This window comes from Somniosus microcephalus, chromosome 3 (assembly GCF_052327205.1).
Source record: "Somniosus microcephalus isolate GS21.2 chromosome 3, FLI_Smic_1.0, whole genome shotgun sequence".
Classification (NCBI taxonomy): Eukaryota; Metazoa; Chordata; class Chondrichthyes; order Squaliformes; family Somniosidae; genus Somniosus; species Somniosus microcephalus.
The window spans coordinates 183,869,334-183,896,345 of record NC_140989.1 but is presented as its reverse complement, the minus strand read 5'-3'; the positions used below and the strand labels follow the sequence as shown (position 1 = coordinate 183,896,345).

The 27,012-nt window shown below is 43.8% G+C and overlaps 1 protein-coding gene across 5 annotated transcripts in view; it reads right to left on the bottom strand.

Moving 5' to 3' along the window:
* The window catches only part of kif25 (kinesin family member 25), a 277,704-nt gene extending 252,047 nt beyond the window's left edge, over positions 1-25,657 (bottom strand). Inside the window, exons 1-2 of one of the 5 annotated variants that reach the window (XM_085982016.1) lie at positions 25,499-25,657; positions 7,159-7,224 (exon numbers count right to left, since the gene is read on the bottom strand). In XM_085982016.1, the coding sequence (XP_085838142.1) occupies positions 7,159-7,224; positions 25,499-25,591 (159 nt within the window). In that variant the 5' untranslated portion in view covers positions 25,592-25,657. The remainder of the gene's footprint in view (positions 1-7,158; positions 7,225-25,498) is intronic. The other 4 variants (XM_085982015.1, XM_085982012.1, XM_085982013.1 and 1 more) reach the window with 4 other exon arrangements.
* Between the last annotated feature and the right edge of the window lie 1,355 nt (positions 25,658-27,012).

The following is a 27,012-nucleotide window of genomic DNA, read 5'->3' as shown; positions in this document are numbered from 1 at the left end:
AAAAAGTATATGTTGATTTCTATTAACAGGTGTAGAATTCCACCTCACTGTATGTAATAATGCTCACTCAGAAAATACACTAGGTAGAACTGAAAATCATGATCTAAGCCATTAAGTACAATACAGCAACAGTGATACCTTTTCAACAGATTCAATGAAAAAATACTACACATGGAAGCTGCAAATTTAGAATGAAGCTGTGTGATTCTTGTCCACTACTGCAACTGATCTGTCACTGAATTAGCAGGTACAAACAGTATACTTTAAAATGGAAAGTTCTGTATAACTCCTCATATTGCAAAGTTGTTTTAGTATTTTCTCCTCTTCCTATCTTTTTTTACGTCACCCTATGCCAGCCACCAATTCCCCAGTCCTGATTTTCTGAGACTTCACAGTAGTTTGAAGCCTCAGGTGTTGATTGGAAAATTGGGCCCGTAGGCGCACACACCTCGTTTTATGATGCGCAGTTTCAGGGGGTAGAATGAGGCTGAGCTAGCATACACCATTTATTTAAGTTTGATCCCATACCAAATTTTACTCTTTTGGTCGAGGCTCTGCCCACATCATGCACCTTGCCCATATAAAAGATGGAGCTCACTGACAAGTGTGCGTTCTCTGAGGGATGGCTAACGTGCTTCAAGGTACGGCACGGGATACGACAACTCGATATTTCCGGGGAGAAGAAATCAGCTGATCACGACGCCGCAGAAGAATACTGCGATTATTTCAATTGGATTGTGCAGCAACATGATTTGTCGCCAGCACAGCTATACAATGCCGATGAAACTGGCTTATTTTGGAGGTTTTTGCCAGAATCAATGCTTGCTGGGGCTAGTGAGGCTAATGCTTCAGGTTACAAGAAAAATAAAGATCGTGTAACCGTGTTAACATGTGCGAACGCTGCTGGATCACACCAGGTTAAACTTCTTGTCATTGGGAAGTATAAAAATCCCCGTGCATTTAAAAATGTGAGGCACTTACCTGTTGAGTACAAAGCTCAAAGAAATGCTTGGATGGATAAGGAAATCTTTTTGAATTGGTTCCATCATATTTTTGTTCCATCTGTGAGGGAACATTTCCGTAGAATAGGGAAACCTGAAGATAGCAAATGCATTTTATTGCTTGATAATTGTAGAGCCCATCCACATGAATCCAAGTTGGTTTCGGGAAATATTTTCACCATTTATTTGCCACCAAATGTAACTTCTCTCATACAACCCATGGACCAGGGCATTATCCAAAATCTCAAGTGTCGTTACAAGAAAGACTTCCTACGTAAACGGATAAGCCAAGATGACAATACAGGTATTCACGCATTTCAGAAGAAATACAATCTTAAAGATGCCATCTTTAATGTTGCGTGTTCCTGGAACTTGGTGAAAGGTCACACTTTGAGACAAGCCTGGCGCAAATTGTGGCCTTCTGTAATGTTTGCTGAAGGTTCTTCTTCAGAGGAGGAATTGCATGGGTTCAATATTCGTCCCAAGAGGACTACAGTAATGGAAATGGCTGGCATGGTGAAAAATGTAGGCCCAGCAAACCCTCTATGTCACCTCAGTGAAAGTGATATTGAGCAGTGGGTTGATGCAGATAGAGAAGTTGCTGTTGTGCATATGCTAAGTGATGATGAAATAATGGAGAATGTTTTGAATCCAAAGAAAGAAAAGGAAAGTGAGATGGAAAGTGAAGAGGATGAGATTCCTGAAGAGAACAAGATTTCTTGGGCTAAAGCTGCAGAAGATTTTGTTTCATTACTCAAATTTGCCGAAAGCCATTCTTGCTATTCTGCCCAAGAAGTTATGCACCTCCATGTTCTGCATTCCACCTTTCTACAAAGAAGGCAAGAGTCCACTAAGCAAGCAGACATCCGGGACATGTTTAAGAAAGCTTCCAAAAGAGTTGAATCAGTAGAAGTGCCTGAAGAATCTGTTGAAGTGCTTGATCCTGATGACCCAGCTGACATGGATATTCCTGATGAACCAGTTGACTTGGAATAAGTGTACAGTCAACCACCGTTCTTTATATTGTACTGTACAGTCGTTTACAAGTTTTGTTTTACTGTTAAGTAATTAAAGAGTTATGGATTACCCTCAACTGGCAGTACTGTACTGAATCAAGCATCTTCCACCATCCATTTAACACAACATTCTGTAGGTGAATACCCAATTACTGTATACTGCACATTTCTTGATTTTTTTATTTTTCTTTGTTTAAAAAGCCTCGGTAGATAACCCTCTCCATCATCCGGAATTTTTGATAAACCGGCAACACGCCGGTCCTGTCGGTGCCGGATACCAAAGAGTTTCCTGTACTACTTTGCCAAGTTTCATATCATCTGCAAACTTTACAATACTGCTCCCTACACCTGAGTCTAGGTCATTTATAAAAAATTGCCAAGAGTAATGGACTCAAAACTGACCCTTGGGGAACACCACTGCAAACCACCTCCCAGTCTGAAAAACACCCATCCACCACTACCCGTTGCTTCCCGTCATTGAGTCAGTTTTGTATCCACACCGCCACTTTCCCCTTAATTCCATGGGCTTCCATCTTCTTAACAAGCCTCCGGTGTGGCACTTTGTCGAATGACTCCTGAAAGTCCATATATACACATCTACCGCATTACCTTGATCATCCTTCTCTATTACCTCATCAAAAAATTCAAATCAAGTTAGTTAGACACGATTAACCTTTAACAAATCCATGCTGTTGCTCTTTGATTAACCCATGCCTTTCCAAATGAAAGTTTATTTTGTCCCTGATGATGGTTTCCAATAACTTCTCCACTACCGATGATAGGCTGACTGGCCTGTAGTTTCCTGGTTTATCCCTCTCCTCTTTTTTGAATAGTGGTATAACATCATTAACCCTCCAGTCCTCCAGCACTACTCCTGTATCCAATGAGGATTGAAAGATTGTGACCAATGCCTCTGTTATTTCTACCTTTCCTTCTTTCAGCAACCTAGGATGCATTCTATCCGGACCAGGTGACTTACCAAGTTTCAGTAATGCTAATCTTTTTAGTACATCTTCTCTATCCTGTCCGTAACTTCCCTCTCCTTTTTTAGAGTAACCTTCACATCATTCGCTTCCTTTGTGAAGACAGATGCAAAGTACTTCCGTGTCTCTTTTTTCCCCAATACTTTCCTTCATTAGTCATGGTTAACAATAAGTTTTTTTTATATAAATAGATTTTCAGCATAAGATCCCAGATTTTGTCTTTCCAGGAGGTGGATTAGGAACAACTGATTTCCTCCCAAATTTGGACCTGCCAGAAATTTCCCTTAAGAAAACAGAGTCGAAAGATGTCCATGCATCACATCCGTGAGTCCAGCAGTCACATTGCGTGCTGTACATGTCATGTCAGCGTCACATATGTGATGCACACGCATCGCTGGACCCAATTTTCTGCAGAAAGACAAAGAGAGGGTATGGAAACAAAACTTTCTATGTGGAACTTCATTTAGACATTTGATATTCATTTCATGCCAAATATTTGGCAATCTTCCCTGTACAAACAGAATTACAAAACCCTAAGTCAGCCTTTAAGACAAGTCAACAAACACATTTCCAAATACAGTATCAGTAGTACTCATCACCAAAATGAGGCTGTGCTAGCATCTACTGCAGACAGTGTAATCTTTTAATCCTAGTTATAGACAGATAGTGGATTAATCGTCATTTAGCTTAACTGTGCCTTTTTAGTCCCTTGCTTGTTTTCTTAAGTTTTAGCAATATTCCAAATAAAAATTGATTTTCTCTGAATTTATCTGGGATTTTAGTGTCCAATTTCCTATGCTAAATATAAAACCTGAAATATATGGAATTTTTAAAAATCGGCAATTAAAAACAACTTTAATGATTCTTATTCTTGTGTTTTATTGCATTTAAATAGTCTTTTGGGGTGCCCATAGCACTGCATGATTCAGATGAGGAACAGGAGTTCATGAGGAGGCAACAAAAGGAAGGAGCATCATGAGGCATTCTGACTGTAGCTGTCACTACTCTAGGGCCTGCATTCATACAACAATCCACACATGCCTGGACAGGATTTAGAAGACCTGACTTCACCACCTCCACTTCACAAGACAGGCTGCCAGACATCTCTATCTTCTGTTGTATAACCTGCAGACAACATCTGGAACAGGGACAGCTCATTCCGTTGAAGTAACGGCTACCACAGTGTAAAGTTTTCCTGCCATCAGATCTTTCCAAGCTACCACAAGGGAAAGCTGCCCCTCAGGCAGTTTAGCAGTGCACACAAGTCAAGCAAATGACAAATGCTTTGTTTGAAAAGGCCTAATACCAGTAAACTAATTTCTCATTTGCAGCCAGGTATGCGAGACCTGGGTGACTGCACTGACTCAGGTAGCAACCTCCTCCACAGAGCTGGCACCTATACTTTTAGTGGAGGATGACTATCAGCCCCAAATAGAGCCACCCTCATTTGGCACACCTCCTGCAGTAGGGTCTCAAACCGTTCAGCATCAAAGGGAGCAGTGTTGCCAACGCGTCTCCACTGTGCCACTGTGAACAAATTAGTCCACTTCTACCACCACCACAACCTCTCCTGTAATGATGAGCTGCAACCTGGCCAAATATTATACTCTCCAGTCGAGTGTGCTATATGCAAGCTTTTCAAGTGCCATTAGCCTATTCAAATTAGGGAGAGGGTCTCCCATTAGAAAATTCTGCACAGCCTACCCTCTGAGCTGTTGGCAAAGGCAAGTCTGCACCATAGGCAGGTTCAACCCATTTTCAGAAAATCGGCTCAAGACTACATAGTCTTCAATTGTATTTTCACTATTTTTAAACTTAGTAGCTTGGTTTTTATTTTATTGAGAACGTTATAAAATTATATAGATAATAGAGTACTGTAATTTAATCAAGGTTTCAGATAATATCCAGAAATGTTTATGATTTGTAAAAGAAATCTCAGTGAGTGCATGCTCCCAGTAGGGAGGTGTGCTCGAAGAGAATGCAGGCCCATGAATTGGTGCTAACAGTACCCTATCCCCGGCTCGCACGCCCTTCAAGTGCAGCTCCCCACTTGAGCGTGAAACTAATGAATTTATCCTATGTCATCTGACCCTTTCAACTAAACAATTGCTACTCTCCCGGACTCCAAAATGTTACATTTTTTGCTCCCCATCCCCTTTACAGGTCTCCTTGTGTCCCACATCAAAGTCACCTGAGATAGTAAGAGAGGTAATGCCCCTTGGCTTCTGTAAATATTGTTCTGTAACTGGCTTCTATGAGATGAATGAGAGTAGGTGAAGGTGACTTGCCATCTAATTTCCCTTCTGTGGAAAGTGCCTAGCCTGCACTTGGTGTGTTTCCTCCGTCAAGATAGCATAAGGAATTCTCAAGCAGAAAACAGACTCTGTTTAATGGTGCTTCACACATACGCCCTTACCAGCCATATGTATTACTGGTGAGTGGCATTGCTTTTTAAAAAAAATATACCACATTGTTCAGAACAGTGATAATACTTGTAATCTCCATACTTGTGAGCAAGGAAAAGTGCACTAGAATACTGAACTCCAAAGTGAGATCACAGCCTTAAATTACTCCAAGGTATTTAATATGCTTTTACATGTACAACATTCATTTGGTATGATTCCATTTTGCTATTTCCTGAACTGTCAGAGGATGAGCCATCAATTACAGTACAGCTACATCAATTTGAGAGGAAAGTGGTTGCCTACAAATATAACTGGTGAAAGACCATTTAATGTAAACTTGTTTAGAAGTGCATGGTGCCAGATTCAATCAAAGGCTTTGGGGGAGAAATTCGGTATTGCCCCGTTTGGGGTGCTATTATTGGCCGGGCGCAAAGTTTAGTGCCCGGCGCTAATTATCGCCTCTGACTGCAAACTTGGCCTCCATCGCCCCTGGAGGTGATTTGAGTGCTAAATCAGGTGCTACACACCTGTCTTAAGGCGCTAACGCCAAGGAGCGAGGCGCTACCTCAGAGCGCTGGCGAAGCTTATGTGATGTCAGTTAGCAATGGAACACAGACAGACTAGCGCCGGCCAGTTCTTAAAGGGGAGGGGCCATCTTGCTGGCCAGCCACACTCTGCTCATTGCAGCTTGAATCTCAGCCTGGAGAGACCTCAAAAGCAATTGTGTTGGAAGCACTAATGGATAGGCCCAGGGAAAGAGCTCAGCGCTTAGGAACCTCAAAAGTGGTGCTGAGGGCCAAAACTCTTCAGGACAGCGTTAAAACCAAAAATTTTGCCAACAAGAAAAGGCAGGAAGCGCCCACCTTTAAATAGCGCTCCCCCAGTCCCTTCCCGACTTGAAAACATTCCCCTCTACCTGTCGTTGCTAGCAGCAGGCGGAAAGGCAAGGGGCGCCACTCAATATTCGGTCCGGGACGCTACCGGGGCGTTGCACGCTCGACTGATGTCACGATCTGCGGGCGCAGGAGATCGTGGCGGTAGTGTTTAACGCCGCCGCAAAATGTCAATTTCGCGAGCAGTGCAAACATCGCCGCGCCCGGGTGCCAGTTGCTTTGCGCCCCGTTAGCACCCTCTTAGGGCGCTAACGGGAGGCACTAATCAACCGAATTTTTCCCCCTTTGTCTTTAATGCGTAATGGCAACCAGCCTGAAGGATTAAGAACTATAGGGTAGTCATTGTAAGTTTTTCAAGTGATAATCAATAGTGGACTAAAAGCATATGATCTGTGTATATATATAAATATATACACACAGATATATATATATTATATATATTGCATGTTATTTTAAATAGACAAATAAATTTGCTTGAAATCATACTTTAAATGTGTGATATGTTATGGTCAGCAGTAAGAAATTATAATTGTCTCTAGCCAGGAGGCTGGCTACCTAGCCCATTCAGAATGTTGTTACTAGTGAGTTATCCAGTCAGCTTTCACTTATAAGCTAGGATACACCTGTGTGTAGAACAATGTCATCGTGTCAAGGAGATTTCAATCTTGGGAAATTTCCTGGTGTAAATGTTAAGATAAGTGCTTCTGTCACAATAATTCGGTATACTGCTATCCTGCGCAACACGATGCTGCCTGGAGGGCTATGCAGTCTTTCAAAGAATGCTCCCCTCCCTGCCAAGGGCACAGCATCTTGATTGAAAATCCCTGTCATATAGTATGTTATATTAAAGGAGACATTACTTGTGCCAGTTTCAGGTGAAGCAGAGCATTTTCGGTTTCCAGCTGAACAATTCTTTCTTCTTTGCCCTGAAATTACAGAAAAAAAGAATGTTAGGACATTTAAAAATTCACTTCTCAGCCAGTGTGCATTTTTTAAAATTGTATTTCGTGGTTGTACATATCTAGTTAAATCTATGTACATTTTGTGCATAAGATTAGTGGAGATAATCATGCAACAATGCTGTTGTGGGTTACTATAATGCAACTTAATATGACACAGTGACGCATTGCACTGTAGTATGGTTTTACCCAGCAATACTAACGTCGAAGCACTTATTGTTGCACTGTAATTCGCTACCTGTTCCATTGCTGTCCGTGTAGTCGGATGGGTGTCCTAACCAACACATGGGAGATCACCATTTTACTAAGCATTCGATTTAAGTGTTGTAAGAGCAAAAAGCTTCAGTTGTGGAAGTGAAAGGGAGCCTAATCACTGCGTGGAAGTGTGGTCGACTTGAAAATGCAGTTGAAAAAGTGAAATCTTGATAGCAGTGGCAGAAAGAGTGTGTGATTGGAGAGTCTCTGAGAGATGAAAGTGAAAGGTGGAGGACAGAGGTTACCAAAAGGGAGGGGCAATAGGACATAGGATGGGAAGGAAGGAGGTGTTTTTCAGATGTGTGTATTGCATTGCAAGTCAAATTGAGTTTGGGCACATGCCAGCCACTTGGTTTGGAGCCTATGCCCTTCTGGAAAACGATAGGTGCCTGAGAATAAGCCATAATGATTCACTTGTATCTGGGTGAATTGGAAACTGATGATGTGGGGAAATTGCGATGGAAGAGAGAGAGCACTTCTTGATGGTATTAGAAGGAACCATAGAATGCTACAGCACAACAGGCCATTGGGAACAATAAATCCACACCAGTGATTTGCTCCATGAGTCATCTAGTAAAATCCCATTCTTCTACTTGCTCCCCATACCCTTTAACTTTCCTCCTTTTTAAGCAACTATCCACATCCCTTTGAAAATAATTTATAACCTCTAGTTCAACAATGGTTTGTAGCAAAGAATTCCACTTGCTAACTATCCTTTGTAATGATTTTTTTTCTAATCACCTCTAATTCTTTATTTGTGATTATCTTAAATGTATGCCCTCGTTACTGTCTCACTGACCATTGCAAACAGTATCACAATTTACTTCATGTTTTTACAGTGCCTTTGTTTTAAGAGATAAAACTATAATATGGAAAGGATTTATTTAACTTGTGTTCTCAAAAGTCCTTCTTAATACTGAGGATAAAAGCTTTTGAAACACAGGCTTTTATCACAGTAAGAGGTGCCATGAGAGCATACATCAGAGAATGATTTTGGGGAGGAGCAATAAATAAGTAACAGTCTGGTGTGAAAAGGGTAGGAGCCCGCTCATCTCTGTTTGGTAAACTATTTGAAACAAATGGGTAGTTGGAAAACATGAGGCAAGGGTTGCATTCAGCAGGAAGAGAACCACAAACCAAAAAGGTATAAGACAGATGCCATGTTTTACTTAGTTAGAAAAGAAGGAAAGAAACCTTGGGATGTGGACAGGCTTGGAGAAGCCATCTTCACGATTTCTCATTAAATCTATGCACAGTAAGTTTTGAACTATTCTTGGTATGGTTGGTTAGGGTGTTTTAGATTAATGTTTTGTCAGTAATAAATGAAGTGAATTATCAAACATATTACTCTAGTTGTACAAATCTGTTTAAAGGATAAGGAAGGATTTATCCAACAGATATAATCTATCAAAATCTTGAAGACCTCTACCAGGTTACCCATCAATCCTCTCAACTCAAGTCTCTCTATTGATAACTGTAAGTCCCTCATCTACTGAACCTACACTGCAATACTTCTACTGCTTTTATATCCTCCTAAAATGTGAGCATTTTTGGAAACCCCAATATGCCAACTGCAGCCTAAGATCTTGTACAAGTTCAACACTACCTTCTTGCTTTGGTATTCTATTCCGAGATACAAAACTGAGGATTCAGCTTGCTTATTTTATTTGTGCTACCATATTTAATGACCTATATAGCTATATACCAAGATACCTCTGCACCTTCACTCCATTTAAAATCTTACCATTTAAGGTGCACTTCCTGTCCCAACTCTTACTTCCAACATATATTACTTCACATTTGTGACAGGTTGTATTATCACCAACTTTGCTTTACCTCATTTTGCTCCCTCATTTTGTCTTAGGGGTCTTTTGGAAGCGGGACAAAGCCATTTGGCCCCTTTTTTGGTTGATCTCAAACTTGCATTTATGGCCTTTTGCGAATCAGGGTTGCCTTATTTTGCCAAGTTGATCTCCTGGAATATAGCTCATGAACAAAAATAAAGTATCTCTCTTGCTGCAACTGTTTCTGCTCATCTGCCACTCTTTAATTCCTACTGTCGCCCTTTCCCAGTCTCCGTATGGCTCTTGCACACTTTCTCTGGTAATCGTCTCTGTATCCCTCAAACTTTTCCTCTCCCCTTCTTTCTGTAAGTCTCCTTTCCCCCATTTTCCCCTCTGCTGAATGACCCCCCCTCTATATCTGCTCCTTAAGTACCTCCTTTCTTTCTCTAGACTTTTCCCTCTCTGTTTCAGAATGGAGAAAAAATAATCCCGAGAGGGGAGGTCAGCGCAAATGAAATTTGTTGGAGGTAATTTTAAGATGGTACAGGTAAATACAAGTGCAGTGCAATTGATGGGAGTTCTTCCAGTATCCTGGCCAACATTCTTCCTTCAATCATGACCACCAAAAACAAATTAACTGTCCATTCTTTCATTTGCTGTTTGTAGGACCTTGCCGAGTGCATGTTGGCTGACATGTTTATCTACCTGACTACAACTCAAAAGTCATCCATTGGTTGGGAAGCGTATCAATGCATCCTGAGGAAATTCTGCGAAAGGTGCCATATAAATGCAAACTTTTTTTCTTTCTTACTCTCTCCTTTGACTGGTGGAAAAACACCACACTGGCAAGCAATATATTTCCTGTGTCATGTTATAACATTTATCTTCGGCTTACAACAATGCAGTAGGAAATTTTAAATTGGACTATGGCTGCTATTTCAGTTAAGATTTTCTTCATCCTTTTGTCTTGGGAGCCCACAGATAAAGTGAATGTGCAGTTCTGAAGGCATGACATGGTCTGTGTGACATCTAATGATATGCGATGGCCTGGCAATACGTTTCACAAATGTGGCCCAGTAGAGAATCATCTGCAACGGCTTCTCTTCCCACACCATTGCCTCTGGTGTCCCCCAAGGATCTATCCTTGGCCCCCTCCTATTTCTCATCTACATGCTGCCCCTCGGTGACATCATCCAAAAACATAGGGCGGAATTTTGCCAGCCCTGGGGAGGTGGGACTGCCGGGAAAATGGCAGAAACTGGGAGTGGGTACCGGCCCCGCTCCCAACCAGCCTCCGTGCCATCATCCCGGGAGGCAGGTCCCCGACTTGTGCAGGGACCCGTTTCCTCGAGGCAGGAAGGGGATTAGAGTCAATTAACTGCCTGTTAACAGTTTTGAGGCTTATCCCCATTTTACCCCTGCAAGTGTGCGCTTCCCAACGGCTGCGAACCTCGCCAGGGTCAGCGAGGCGAGCAGTGGGTCTGCGGGAGTGAGAGGGGTCGAAAAGTCCGCTGTAGAGGTGAGTGATGGGTGCAAGTGTGGAGAGGTAAGTGTAAAGTGTTGGAAAAAGTTTCCTTACCTTTGTTTCTTTCTGTAGGCTTCAACCCTTGGGGATCCGGAGGTGCCTCATCTCAACGGCAGATGACAGAGTGGCTGCTGCATTCTCAGATGCAGCAGCCATCTGCTTTCTGCTGAGGAGAGGTTTTGGTGAGCCTTCTGTGCAAGGGCTTACCTTAGAACAGAGATTGTCAGTGTTTGACAGCTTCTCAAAGCTGTCAAACGCTGACAATTCATCTGTCAAAAAATTTGACAGATGAAACGTCATACGCTGACGTCCTCTGTCACCGGCTTTCCCTTAAATAGCCGTTAGGCCGGCATAACAAGGTCAATCAAGGGAAAATAGCGTAGGTTGGTCAGATAGCAAAATACTGCAGATGTTGGAAATCCGAAATAACAACAGAAAATGCTGGAAAAACTCAGCAGGTCAGGCAACATCCATGGAGAGAAATTTGAGTTGACAACCGAAACGTCAACTCAAATTTCTCTCCATGGATGTTGCCTGACCTGCTGAGTTTTTCCAGCATTTTCTGTTGTTATTTCGGTTGGTCAGACGTCGTTGGGGGCGGAACTGAAACCTGAAAACCAGCAGTCCTGTCCCCAACGCTCCCCCATTGACAAAATCCAGCCCATAGTGTCAGTTTCCACGTGTACGTTGATGACACCCAGCTCTACCTCAGCACCACCTTTCTCAACCCTCCACGGTCTCTAAATTGTCAGACTGTTTCTCTGACATCCAGTACTGGATGAGCAGAAATTTTCTCCAAGTAAATATTGGGAAGACCGAAGCCGTTGGTTTTGGTCCCCGCCACAAACTCCGTTCCCTAGCCACTTACTCTATCCCTCTGTCTGAGGCTGAACCACATTGTTCGCAGCCTTAGTGTCATATTTGACCCTGAAATGAGCTTCCGACCATACATCCACGGCATAACTAAGATCGCCTATTTCCAACCACGTAACATCACCCGTCTCCGCCCCTGCCTCAGCTCATCTGCTGCTGAAACCCTCATCCATGTATTTGTTACCTATAGACTTGACTATTCCAATGCACTCCTGGCTGGCCTCCCACATTCTACCCTACGTAAACCTGAGGTCATCCAAAACTCGGCTGCCGTGTCCTAACTTGCACCAAGTCCTGTTCACCCATCACCCCTGTACTCGCTGACCTACATTGGCTCGTGGTTTGGCTCGTGGTTAAGCAATGCCTCGATTTCAAAATTCTCATCCTTGTTTTCAAATCCCTCCAAGTCCTTGCCCCTCCCTATCTCTGTAATCTCCTCCAGCCCCCCACACGCCGAGATATTTGCGTTCCTCTAATTCTGCCCTCTTGAGCATCCTTGATTATAATCACTCAACCATTGGTGGTCGTGCCTTCTGTTGCTTAGGTCCTAAGCTCTGGAATTCCCTCCTTAAACCTCTCTGCCTCTCTTTCCTCTTTGAAGACGCTCCTTAAAACCTACCTCTTTGACCAAGCTTTTCGTCACCTGCCCTAATTTCTCCTTATGTGTCTCGGTGTCAAATTTTTGTCTTGTAATACTCCTCTGAAGCGTCTTGGGGCTTTTTACTACGTTAAAGGTGCTATATAAATACAAGTTGTAGTTATTGATTAATTAATGCTGATTAACAGCTGATTGAGAAAGAGTTTTGGTTTTCTTCAAAGACATTTGCCTATGGCAAAAAGGCTGTATTTGATCACAAGTGCCTGGACCAGGTTTTGTTAGCACAGCTTTTCATCATATCTTCAGTTCACGTGTTTTAACCATTTAGCTCTATGCTGCAGGGCGGGACGGAAACTCCATGGAGCTAATCACCGATGTTATAGTCATCGAAGCCTAAGTTAAAGGACTCTGAAAAAGGACTAAGAATTTCAAAACAGTTTGTTACTTTGGTCTCAGAAAATAGTTTAAAGTACCAGAGAAAGTTAAATGCTGTACTACTTTTTGCTTGTTGATATCGTTTAGTTCTGTATAAATCTGCATCTTGCAATAAACTCCATTTGAAGTTCAGCCTGAAATGTATTGCTTGCCAGTGTGGTGTTTCTCCATTTATCAAAGTAATCAACAACAACTTGCATTTTTGTAGCTCCTTAAAGCATCTTAGAGAAGTAGAGAGGTGGAGAAATTTAGGGAGGGTATTCCAGAGCTTAGGGCCTAGGCAACTTAAGGCACAGCCGTCAATGGTGAAGTGATTAAAATTGGGGATGCACAAGAGGCCAGAATTGTAGGAGTGCACAGATCTTGGGGGTTTGTAGAGCTGGAGGAGGTTACAGGGATGGGTGGGGGGGTTGGCCATGGAGTGATTTGCAAACATGGATGCAAGTGTTAAAATCAAGGCGTTGCTGGACCGGGAGCCAATGTAGGTCAGTGAGCACAGGGATGATGGGTGAACGGCAATGTTCCCGCTAAGCTGCATGGCTGCGCAGTCATCTGCAAGGTCCTGTGCAGGCCACTCACCTGCTTTTACATTGTAGATACCGCGCATGCGCAAAAATTTGAATGAGTCAGGCATTGGGGGAGGCAGGCCGCGCAGGAGACAATGCGGCTTAGGTGAACAGGACTTGGTGTGAGCTCGGATACGGGCAGCAGAGTTTTGGACGAGCTCAAGTTTATGTAGGGGAGAATGTGGGAGGCCGGCCAGGAGAGCATTGGAATAGTCAAGTCTAGAGGTAACAAAGGCATCGATGAGGGTTTCAGTAGCAGATAAGCCGAGGTAGGGGCAGAGATGGGTGATGTCACAGAGGTGGAAGTAGGCAGTCTTGGTGATGGAGCGGATATGTGGTCGGAAGCTCTTCTCGGGGTTTGTTACATCGTTATATTATTACATCATTAAATGGAACTACTTGTTACATCGTTATATGAAACTACTTTGGTTAGTGTATTTATATTGCTATGTGGCACACTGTGAAAAGCAGTGCGCAGTGCAAGGTCGGACATTTTGTATCACTCCGCACCATGTGGCAGCAACATCATAAAAGTAAGAATACAACTGAGTGAAACTCATAAACTAAATGAGTTAAAAGTGTCTGTATTACATAGTAATAAGAACACAAGGAGACACAACAGGGTGGCAGCGGTATAAGTGAGTACAACTTGTGCCATACGAACTATGAATAAGACAAAAAGTGAATATATGAGCTGATCGTGAGTGCCAGTGTCTGTGGTGATTGAGCGTGAATCGTACGGGCAACTAAGATGGCAGCTGCTGCTGCACTGGCTGCGCAAATGCAACCCCTCATGAACTGGGAAGCCGACGATATAGTAGAAGCATTCCGCAAGTTCAAACAGAAATGTGACCTTACATTCAAAAGCTTCCTGAAGGGTACTGCCAACGAAGAAAAGGTTAGTTACATTCTGTTGTGGACAGGAGAAAAAGGTCTAGATTTGTAGAATAGCTGGAGTTTGACTGAAGAGGAAAAGGAAAACCCTGCGACAATCTTTGAGAAATTCAGCAACCATCTAGAGCCTAAATCCAATCACCGTATACACAGATATAAATTTCAGAGTCTAAGACAGGAATCCGGTGAAACAGCTGACAATTTCCTGACAAGGCTGAGAAATGAAGCCAGCAAGTGTGCATTTAAGGAAATGGAGGAAAGGCTTGTGGACCAGCTGATATGGGGGTCAGCGCATGCAGAGGTACAAAAAGCCCTGATAGGGAAAGAAAAGCTCGAAATAAAAGAGGCTATAGATACTGCGAGAGCTCATGAAGCCATGAAGCAGCAAATGAGAACGCTGATTTCTCAAACAGCTGACATGCGGACGGCTTCTGAGATGGACAACAGAGTGGATACAGTGAGAGAAAAGTACAACACACAAAGACATGCATATGACAACGGGAGAAACATGTGCAGAAACTGTGGAAGACCGCACGATTATACAGACAGGAGGAAATGTCCAGCATATGGAACAAGCTGCAATGCATGTGGCAAACTAAACCACTGGGAAAAGAGGTGTAGAACAAAGAAAGAAGGAACATACATTAAAAACAAAGGCGGACAGCAGAACCAGAGAAAGAAACACAATATCCATGCCATGGATGAGCAGGATGATGATGATGATCACGACAATGCACTAAACCATAAAGGTACAGCTTCACGGGATGTCCAGAGCGGAAAATACTCCGAAGAGAGAATTGCGCACCATCATCCAAATCGAAAAGAAGGTCAAAGGTCAGCCCACAACCATCAACTTAAAGTTGAAGCTGGACACAGGGGCTCAGAGCAACATTCTCCCATTGAGACTGCACCAGCAGATCTTTCCCGAAAACTTGAGAGAAGATGGCTACCCGAAAAAGGGTTGTTTAAAGGCAAGTAATGTCACGCTGACAGCATACGGGGGGAGTGAGATTAAATAACTCGGAATAACCTTTGTCAAAGGGACACATAAAAGAAAGATCATCAACTGCATAAGATCATAAGAAGTAGGAGCAGGAGTAGGCCATACGGCCCCTCGGGCCTGCTCCGCCATTCAATAGGATCATGGCTGATCCAAACCTAGACTCACGTCCACTTCCCTGCCCTCTCCCCGTAACCCCTAATTCCCTTATCTGCTAGGAAACTGTCTATCTCCGTTTTAAATCTATTTAATGTTGCAGCTTCCACAGCTCTCTGAGGTAGCAAATTCCATAGATTTACCACCCTCTGAGTAAAGAAGTTTCTCCTCATCTCAGTTTTGAAAGGGCAGCCCCTTATTCTAAGATTATGCCCCCTAGTTCTAGTCTCACCCATCAGTGGAAACATCCTCCCCGCATCCACCCGATCAATCCCCCTCACAATCTTATATGTTTTTATAAGATCGCCTCTCATTCTTCTGAACTCCAATGAGTAGAGGCCCAACCTACTCAACCTTTCCTCAAACGTCAACCCCCTCATCTCCGGAATCAACCGAGTGAACCTTCTCTGAACCGCCTCGAGAGAAAGTATATCTTTTCTTAAATATGGAAACCAAAACTGCACGCAGTATTCCAGGTGTGGCCTCACCAATACCCTGTATAACTGCAGCAAGACTTCCCTGTTTTTATACTCCATCCCCCTTGCAATAAAAGCCAAGATTCCATTGGCCTTCCTGATCACCTGCTGTACCTGCATACTAACCTTCTGTGTTTCATGCACCAGGACCCCCAGGTCCCTTTGTACTGTAGCACTTTGCAGTTTCTCTCCATTTAGATAATAACTTGCTCTTTGATTTTTTCTGCCAAAGTGCACAACCTCACACTTTCCAACATTATATTGCATCTGCCAACTCTCTGCCCACTCACTTAGCCTATCTATGTCCTTTTGCAGGTTTTTTATGTCCTCCTCACTCACTGCTTTCCCTCCCATCTTTGTATCGTCGGCAAACTTGGATATGTTGCACTCGGTCCCTTCCTCCAAATCATTAATATAGATTGTAAAGAGTTGGGGTCCCAGCACTGACCCCTGTGGAACACCACTAGTTACTGATTGCCAGCCCGAGAATGAACCATTTATCCCAACTCTTTGTTTTCTGTTAGATAGCCAATCTTCCACCCATGCCAGTATATTACCCCCAATCCCGTGATTTTTTATCTTGTTCTATGTTCTACGTCACCGACACTGAGGGGCCAGCGATCCTGGGATTAAACAGCTGCGAGAAGTTGAGATTGATCTCAGTGAATCACGAGCTGACGGAAACGTCACTGAGGATAGACAGCAACACCCCACTGGAGAATCGCCCACAAATCAAGAGTAAAAAAGACTTGATAGACATGTATCTGGAATGTTTCGATGATACAGTGGGGTGTTTCAGAGATTTCCAATACCACATCACCATCGATCCAGAGGTAAAGCCCGTTATCCATGCTCCACGAAAAGTACCCATCGAGCTGAAGACAAAGCTTGAAAGAGAGCTAAAGGAGATGGAAGAAAAGGGAGTGATCGTAAAGGTCACTGAACCCACAGACTGGGTAAACTCAATTGTGGTACGAGAAAAGCTAAACGGGCGTCTCAGAATATGTTTGGACCCCAAAGATCTAAACCAGGCAATAAAGAGGGACCACTATCCCACCCCAACGCTAGAGGAGATTACACCATCACTGGCAGGAGCCAAGGTTTTCTCAAAACTAGATGCCAGAAATGGATATTGGAACGTGAAGTTGGATGAGGAATCAACAACACTGACAACATTCAACACACCATTTGGGCGTTACAAATTCCTGCGGCTACCATTCGGGTTAAAGGTCAGTCAAGATATCTTTCAACAGAAAGTAGAAGAGACATACAGAGGCTGTGAAGGAGCTATAGGAATAGCTGATGATATTCAGATCTATGGAGCAGATGAAAGAGACCATGATATGCACCTACATGAGGCCATGGAGCGTACCAGGGATGCTGGCATCAAGTTAAATGCCGATAAGTGCATAGTTAAAGTCAAGGAATGCCAATTCTTCGGTATGATTTACACACCAGAGGGAGTCAAGTCAAGTCCTGAGAAGATTGCGGCGATTGCTGAAATGAAACCACCCAAAGACAAGAAAGAGCTGAGGAGTTACCTCGGCTTGGTCCAATACGTGAGTTCTTTCATCCCAAACATGTCGGAACATTCATTAGCTCTCTGAGATTTGTTGTAAGAAGACGCCGAATACCAGTGGTCTGAATCACATGAAAGGAATTTCAAACAACTTAAAGAATTGTTGTGCAAAGAAACAAGTCTGTCATATTATGACAGAAGAAAACCAGTCACTCTACAAGTAGATGCTTCTACCAGAGGACTAGGGGCAGCTCTTGTGCAGGAAGGAAAGCCAATAGCTTTCGCATCAAAGGCCTTGACATCAGCCGAGACGAGATACGCCAACATAGAAAGGGAACTATTAGCAGTAGTGTATGGATGCGAGAAATTCCATACATACCTATATGGAAGGCAGTTTACAATAGAGTGACCATCGTCCACTAGAACAGATCTACAAGAAGAATCTTTGCAAAGCACCTACAAGACTGCAAAGACTACTTCTAAGGCTCCAAAGCTATGACTTCACGCTTAAATATAAGCCAGGAAAGGAAATGGTGCTTGCAGATGCATTGTCTCGATTGTCACCATATGAGAAACATGAGGTGGAGGGTCTAACAGTAAAAATCCACCACCTAGTGAGTGTTACCCCTACAAAGCTCAGTCAAATCAGAGATGAGACTGGCAAAGATGAGGAATTGCAACTACTCACACAACAAGTGATACAGGGGTGGCCGGAGAGAATCCAGCAGGTACAGACGACAATTCGTCAATACTGGACGAGTAGAGACGACATCGCAATAGAAGACGGTATTCTCCTTGCTGGATCGAGGATCATCGTGCCAAAGACGATGCAGACAGAACTTCTCCATCTAATACACGAAGGCCACATGGGAATGGAGAAATGCAAGCTGAGAGCCAGATCAGCTGTATACTGGATAGGCATGTACAAAAATATCGAACAGATGGTCTCTGCATGTGGTATATGCCAGAAATACACAACAGAAAGAGATGATACCTAGTGAAATACCGTCAAGACCATGGCACACTGTTGGGGCAGATCTCTTCATGTGCAATCAAGAATGGTATCTCATAGTGACAGATTACTATTCCAAGTTTCCTTTTGTGAGAAGGATGAAAGATCTGAGAGCCACAACTACCACCAGGATTGCAAAGAGCTTGTTTGCTGAACAAGGAATCCCGGAAAAGGTAATCTGTGACAATGGAACCCAGTTCACATCGAGTGAATTCAGAGCTCTGGCAGAAAAGTATGGGTTCAAAATAGTAACCTCATCCCCACATTTCCCAAGGGGACACGGGTTCATCGAAAGACAGATCCAGACTGTCGAGAACTCTCATCAAAAGCAGTGAGATGGGGGAAGACCAAGACCTTGCCCTCCTATCACTCAGATCAACACCACTGAAAGCAGACATGAAATCACCTGCGGAATTGCTGAATGGGAGGAAGTTTAAGACTACACTACCAGCAAAAATACATCCTCCCCAGGACCAGGAGGACTTCAGACAGAAGCTGGCAGAAGCACAAATCGTAGGGAGCAAACATTACGACAAACATGCAAAGATGCTACCAGAATTGCTGAATGGGCAATCAGTGCATGTGCAAGACCCGGTGTTGAAAACCTGGAATCCAGCCACGGTCATTGGAAAAGCTGATACTCCAAGATCCTACTTCGTAGAGACCGAACCTGGTAATCAATACAGACGGAACAGACTCCACATCAGACCTTCACCTGAACTGGTTAAGCAGCAGACATCAGCAACATTGACAACACCAGCTACCACAAGCAGTACAATGCCAGAAACAAGCGCCACAAATCAAACAACCACGAGCATGCACACTCCAACTACGAGTGCGACAGCAACAACAAGAAGAGCGGAACACACCAAAACACCGCAGAGAGGAGTGGTCACCACCAAATCCACAAGATGGAGGGACAATATCCAACCAGTTGAGCGATATCGCGAATAAGAAAAGAAAACTCACGATTCTTTGTATTTGATAATAGTTTAGATATATTTTTTAATTAAATTAACTTTCATGTTTTAGTTTTTTTCAGAAAGAGGGATGTTACATCGTTATATTATTACATCGTTAAATGGAACTACTTGTTACATCGTTATATGGAACTACTTTGGTTAGTGTATTTATATTGCTATGTGGCACACTGTGAAAAGCAGTGCGCAGTGCAAGATCGGACATCTTGTATCACTCTGCACCATGCGGCAGCAACATCATAAAAGCAAGAATACAACTGAGTGAAACCCGTAAACTAAATGAGTTAAAAGTGTCTGTATTACATAGTAATAAGAACACAAGGAGACACAACAGGGTTAAATAGGACGCCAAGGTTGCGAACGGTCAGGAGTAAGGAAAGAAAAAAGCTTGCATTTATGACACCTTTCATATCATTATGGCTTAAAGTGCTTTCCAACCAATGGATTACTTTTGAATTGCAGTCACCATTATGTAGGTAAACATATCAGCCAATATGTGCTCAGCAAGACTCCACAAGCAGCAAATGAAAAAATGACCAGAATATGTTCTTGGTGGTGATGTTTGAAAAAAAGCACGTTAGCTAGGGTACCAGGTGAATTCCCTGCTCTATATAGCAGACTCCTGTTAATTCAATTTGAATTACTAGATAATTTCATTGTTTTGAGCAGTAAAAAAACCTCCTGTGCTATTTTAATTCAATTGCTTTGTCCAAATCACCAGATAATACCATTTTTTAAAGTGGGAAAAACAACTGTATTACGAAGATTAGACTGCAGTGCAACAGAATATTTTATGCCCTGCTCGGTAGGCAGGTGGGGCCTCAGTTTAATGTCTCATTCAAAAGACAATATCCCTCAGTATTGCACTGAAGTGTCAGTCTAGATTATAAGTTGAAGTCTGCAATGGGGATTGAACTCATAATGTTAATTCAACCCATATGATTGAACCCATAACAGAAGCAGCATGCTATAGACAGAGCTAAGCAATCCCACAACCAACAGATCAGATCAAAACTCATCCCGGCTGTATTGCTAAAGACTTGTGCTCGAGAACTAGCCGCGCCTCTAGCCAAGCTGTTCCAGTACAGCTACAACACTGGCATCTACCTGACAAAGTGGAAAACTGCCCAGGTATGTGCTGTCCACAAAAGGCAGGGCAAATCCAATCCAGCCAATTATCATCCTATCAGCCTACTCTCAATCATCAGCGAAGTGATGGAAGGTATCGTCGACAGTGCTATCAAGCAGCACTTACTTGCCAATAACCTGCTCAACGCTACTCAGTTTGGGTTCTGCCAGGACCACTCAGCTTCAGAACTCATTACAGCCTTGGTCCAAACATGGACAAAAGAGCTGAATTCCAGAGGTGAGGTGAGAGTGACTGCCTTTTACATCAAGGCAGCATGTGGCATCAAGGAGCCCTAATAAAACTGAAGTCAATGGGGATCAGGGGGAAAACTCTCCACTAGCTGGAGTCATACCTAGTACAAAGGTTGTGGTTGTTGGAGGCCAATCATCTCAGCCCCAGGACATCACTGGAGGAGTACCTCAGGGCAGTATCCGAGGCCCAACCATTTTCAGTTGCTTCATCAATGATCTTCCCTCCATCATAAGGTCAGAAGTGGGGATGTTCACTGATGATTGCAGTGTTCAGTTCCATTCGCAACTCCTCAGATAATGAAGCAGTCCATGCCCGCATGCAGCAAGGCCTGGACAACATTCAGGCTTGAGCTGATAAGTGGCAAGTAACACTCACGCCACAAAAGTTGGAGATGGTCATTGCCTGGCACATGAGAGACTCTAACCACCTCCCCTTGACATTCAACACCATTAGCATCATTGAATCTCCCACCAACAACATCCTGGGGGTCACCATTGACCAGAAACGTAACTGGACCGGCCACATAAATACTGTGGCTATAAGAGCCGGTCAGAGGCTGGGTATTCTGTGGCGACTAGCTAACCTCTTGACTCCCCAAAGCTTTTCCACCACTTACAAGGCACAAATCAGGGGTACTCTCCATTTGCCTGGATAAGTGCAGCTTCAACAACACTTAAGAAACTCAACCCCAACTAGGACAAGGCAGCCCGCTTGATTGGCACCCCATCTACCACCTTAAACATTCACTCCCTCCACCACTGGTGCACCGCGGCTGCAGTGTGTGCCATCTACAAGATGCACTGCAGCAACTCGCCAAGGCTTCTAAAACAGCACTTCCCAAACCCGCGACCTCTACCACCTAGAGTCCATTATTAAGGAGACAGTAACGGGACATTTGGATAAACATAATTTAATAGGACAAACTCAGCATGGTTTCATGAAGGGGAAGTCATGTTTGACAAATTTGCTTGAGTTCTTTGAGGAAGTAACATACAGGGTGGATAAAGCAGAACCAGTGGACGTAGTGTATTTAGACTTCCAAAAGGCATTTGACAAGGTGCCACACAAAAGATTATTGCTCAAGATAAAAAATCACGGGATTGGGGGTAATATTCTGGCGTGGGTGGAGGATTGGCTCTCTAACAGAAAGCAGAGAGTTGGGATAAATGGTTCATTCTCAGACTGGCAATCAGTAACTAGTGGTGTTCCACAGGGGTCAGTGCTGGGTCCCCAACTCTTTACAATCTATATTAACGATTTGGAGGAGGGGACCGAGTGTAACATATCAAAGTTTGCAGATGATACTAAGATGGGAGGGAAAGTAGTGAGTTAGGACATAAAAAACCTGCAAAGTGACATCGACAGGCTAAGTAAGTGAGCAGAGATTTGGCAGATGGAATACAATACTGGAAAGTGTGAGGTTATGCACTTTGGCAGGAAAAATCATAGAGCAAGTTATTATCTTAATGGCAAGAAACTGGAAAGTACTGTAGTACAAAGGGATCTGGGGGTCCTGGTGCACGAAACTCAAAAAGTTAGTATGGTGCAGCAAGTGATCAAGAAGGCCAATGGAATGTTGGCTTTTATTGCTAGGGGGATAGAATATAAAAACAGGGAGGTATTGCTCCAGTTATACAAGGTATTGGTGAGACCGCACCTGGAATACTGCATACAGTTTTGGTGTCCATACTTAAGAAAAGACATACTTGCTCTCGATTCAGTACAAAGAAGGTTCACTCGGTTAATCCCGGGGATGAGGGGGTGGTCATATGAGGAGAGGTTGAGTAGATTGGGACTCTACTCATTGGAGTTCAGAAGAATGAGAGGCAATCTTATTGAAACATATAAGATTGTGAAGGGGCTTGATCGGGTGGATGCGGCGAGGATGTTCCCAATGATGGGTGAAACTAGAACTAGGGGGCATAATCTTAGAATAAGGGGCTGCTCTTTCAAAACTGAGATGAGGAGAAACTTCTTCACTCAGAGGGTGGTAGGTTTGTGGAATTTGCTGCCCCAGAAAGCTGTGGAAGCTACATCATTAAATAAATTTAAAACAGAAATAGATAGTTTCCTAGAAGTAAAGGGAATTAAGGGTTACGGGGAGCGGGCAGGAAATTGGACATGAGTCTAGGTTCGGAGTGGTCATGGCCCTGTGGGTAGTGGAGCGGGCCCAGGGGCCGTGTAGCCTGGTTCTGCTCCTACTTCTTGTGTTCTAATTCTGTGTTAGATTTCAGGAGATGGTTTTATTCCTATTCCTGGCTGGGGTGGAGATCGCCTTTACAGAAGGTAAGTACTGTAGAAAATATAGGGACAGAGTGATCTCCTGGACGAGTTTCGATCGCCTAGATGGGTCGGAGAGGAATTTCCCAGATTTTTTTCTCCCAAATTGGCCATTGGGTTTTTTAATCTGGTTTTTCGCCTCTCCCGGGAGATCACATGGGTTCGGGTGGGATGGAGAGTGATAGAAGATTTGAGGTTAGGATCAGATCAGCCATGATCTTATTGAATGGTGGAGCAGGCTCGAGAGGCTGATTGGCCTACTCCTGCTCCTATTTCTTATGTTCTTATGTTTAGAAGGACAAGGGCAGCAGGTGCATAGGAACACCACCACCTCCAAGTTCCCCTCCAAGTCACAAACCATCCTGACTTGGATATATATATCACCATTTCTTTACTGTCGCTGGGTCAAAATCCTGGAACTCCCTGCCTAACATCACTGTGGGAGTACCTTTACCACACAGATTGCAGCAGTTCAAGGTGGCGGCTCACCACCACCTTCTCAAGGGCAACAAGATCACCCATGATCTTACTGAATAGCAGAGCAGGCTCGAAGGACCAAATGGCCTACTCCTGCTCCTATTTCTTATGTTCTTAAATGCCTGCCTTCAAGGTGAATTCTTTCAACTGAATATGACGGACATCTTGTATATCATTCGAGTGTGTAATGGTTGAAAAGGGTAATTATAATCCTGTGACAGTGGTATAAATATCAGTTTTTAGGGACATTGGCTGGCCTAGTTTACTCTATAGCGTTGGCACTAGCCCCAATTATATTACAAAAGCAAAATACAGCAGATGCTGGAAATCTGAAATAAAAACAGAAAATGCTGGATATACTCAGCAGATCAGGCAGCATCTGTGGAGAAAGAAACAGAGTTAACGTTTCAGGTCGATGACCTTTCATCAGAACTGGTAACTGACTGACCTGCTGAATATTTCCAGCATTTTCTGTTTTCACCCCAGTTGTATTAGGTACGTTTAGCAACTTTTTATTAATTTATCTCTTTATTATGTAATCAATTTTATTTTGAGATATATTTAGTAGGGTGAAGGAGAAACCAAGGTAATCAGTGAAACAATTACTCGAGTGATTTCATTGGCTGGTTTTATGGCAGTTGCTGGTTGTTCATTGGTAGCCATTTTCCATCTGTTCAATTATTGGCCCAGAAATTCAGGTCTCCACGGGTGAGTACGCATGGGGTACTCACCCATAGGCCCAATGGAAGTGCCGGTTTCCCGCATGCACTGCACATGCGTGGGAAACCGGCACTTCCGTTCCCCTGAAAGAAGGGGTTCAGAGGTCGAACCCGTGCGCAGGAGAGGCTGCGTGTGCGCATCGAACTTACGTTTATTTTTTTTTACAGGTTTTCCCAGGAGGGTAAGTCTCCAGAAGTTACACATTTAAAAAGCAGGCGTAAGGCCTGCTTTTTACAAGGTAAGTGGTGAATTAATTAAAATTAAAACATTTTTTCCACAGGTTTATTATTTTTAAATACTTTAAAGAAAGGTAAGTTTATTTTTAGCCCTGTTAGAAAATAAAATTATTTTTTTCAAAAATTTAAATTGTTTAAAATAGCTATTTCATGTAATTTATAATATATTTAAAAAGTGATTTAAAAAGAAAAATTATTTGAAGATTTAGTGATGTTTTGGGGCCCATAGTATTTCTAAGTTTTGACAGCTCTTCCTGTCAAACTTATGAATGGGCATTTCCCTGCTCCGATTGGCTCCCCAATGGCCCACGTGATCCCAGGGGACGCATCGAACTAACTGCGCCCCTGGGATACACAAGCATTGCACGCCGGCAGTTGGAGGAGGCACAGGATCGGAATTCCACGGGGCCCACAGCTCAACGGCTGGCGTGCAAGGTAAGTGCAGGTTGGGGGCTTACACCTGCGGGAAGCCCCCGACCCGAATTTCAGGGCCAATAATGGTTCAAAATGTCCCACTACCTAAAAGCCAAGCAATCCTTCACTTCACAGATAGCAGTTTTTGATTCCTTTTTCAATTTATAGTATATCTCAACCAATCAAGATTCTTTGCAAAAGCAAAATACTGTGGATGCTGGAAATCTGAAATAAAAATAAAGACTGGAAATACTCAGCAGGTCAGGCAGCATCTGTAAAGAAAGAAAGAGTTAACGTTTCAGGTCGATGATCCTTGGTGTATTCGACCTACAAAAAAACTTTCCCATACCCTACCGACCAGGTTAGGAAGGTGATTTCCCTGCGTGAATCTCACCGTACAACAGCCAGAGAACATGCACATGGGTTGGCAGTTAGGTTTAGTGGTTGGGGCAGGGTTGGAAGTTAGAATTGGTAGTTAGGGGCGGGGTTGGTAGTTCGGTTTGGTAGTTAGGGGCGGGGTAGGTAGTTAGGTTTGGTAGTTAGGGGCGGGGTTGGTAGTTGAAGTCGCTCCGACACCGCCGTATTACTCGGCGCTTCCACCCGGTGTCGGTGTGAGTGAAGCGGATTCCACAGCCGCACAGTCCTGCTGTCTGTACTCACCCGCAATGTCCGCTCCAACTGCCAGAGCCGATGTTCCAGCAGCCGCTGCACCTTCACCCCGAGTAGTTCCTTCACCTGGAGCAGCGGCTCCATCCCAACCGCCGGCCTCCGCTCACCCAATCAATCACCGCAAACCGCCAACCTCCGCTCACCCAATCAATCACCGCGGAGCCGCCGGCCTCCGCTCGCCCAATCAATCACCGCAAACCGCCGGCCTCCGCTCACCCAATCAATCACCGCGGAGCCGCCGGCCTCCGCTCACCCAATCACCGCGGAGCCGCCGGCCCCCGCTCACCCAATCAATCACCGCGGAACCACCGGCCTCCGCTCACCCAATTACCGCGGAGCCGTGAGCGCGGGCACACGGTAGAATCCGCCCCTCTGATTGAGCTATGCAGTCGGCCAATGCGGCGCGCGTTCGAGGCTTTGTGCTGGAGCCTGGCTGCATCCTTCACAGACTCATTACTCTTAAAATATTAGTAACTTGAAGTATAATAGTAGAAGAAATCACACACCACGTTATAGTCCAACAGCTTTATTTGAAATCACAAGCTTTCAGAGCGCTACTCCTTCGTCAGGTGAAGTGGAGAGATGCATAAAAACACAGCTTATATAGTCAGAGAATAATGTCAGATGTTTACAGGTAATCTTTCTAACTACCATTTATCACACCTCAGCAGAGAGATAATCACAGCAATCAAAGGTGTAAATAGTGTCCAAACAGGTCAGTCAGGAAAACATTACATCAAAGAACAATGAGGTGGAGTCACAAGGGGTCAAACGTTGCAGATGCTGGGGGTCTGTATGAAAAACAAAAAAAGACAAAAAACTTTTTTTTTGCTGGAAATCACAGCAGGTCCGGCCGCATCTGTGTGGAGAGAACAAGCCAACGACGACTCGAGTCTGGATGACCCTACATCAGGTGGGGTTACATGTAGCGTGACATGAACCCAAGATCTCGGTTGAGGCCGTCCTCATGGGTGCGGAACTTGGCTATCAGTTTCTGCTCGACGATTTTGCGTTGTGTGTCTCGAAGGCCGCCTTGGAGAATGCTTACCCGAAGATCGGAAGCTGAATGTCCTTGATTGCTGAAGTGTTCCCTGACTGGGAGGGTACATTTGACCCCTTGTGACCCCACCTCATTGTTCTTTGATGTAATGTTTTCCTGACTGACCTGTTTGGACACCATTTACACCTTTGATTGCTGTGATTATCTCTGCTGAGGTGTGATAAATGGCAGTTAGAAAGATTACCTGTAAACATCTGACATTCTCTGACTATATAAGCTGTGTTTTTATGCATCTCTCCACTTCACCCGACGAAGGAGCAGCGCTCCGAAAGCTTGTGATTTCAAATAAAGCTGTTGGACTATAACCTGGTGTTGTGTGACTTCTTACATTTGTCCACCCCAGTCCAACACCGGCATCTCCACACCATGAAGTATAATAAACTGATATGAAATAAAGGCCTGTGTGTTGTAATTCCGTTTTGAATTAATTGGGGACCATTGTGGC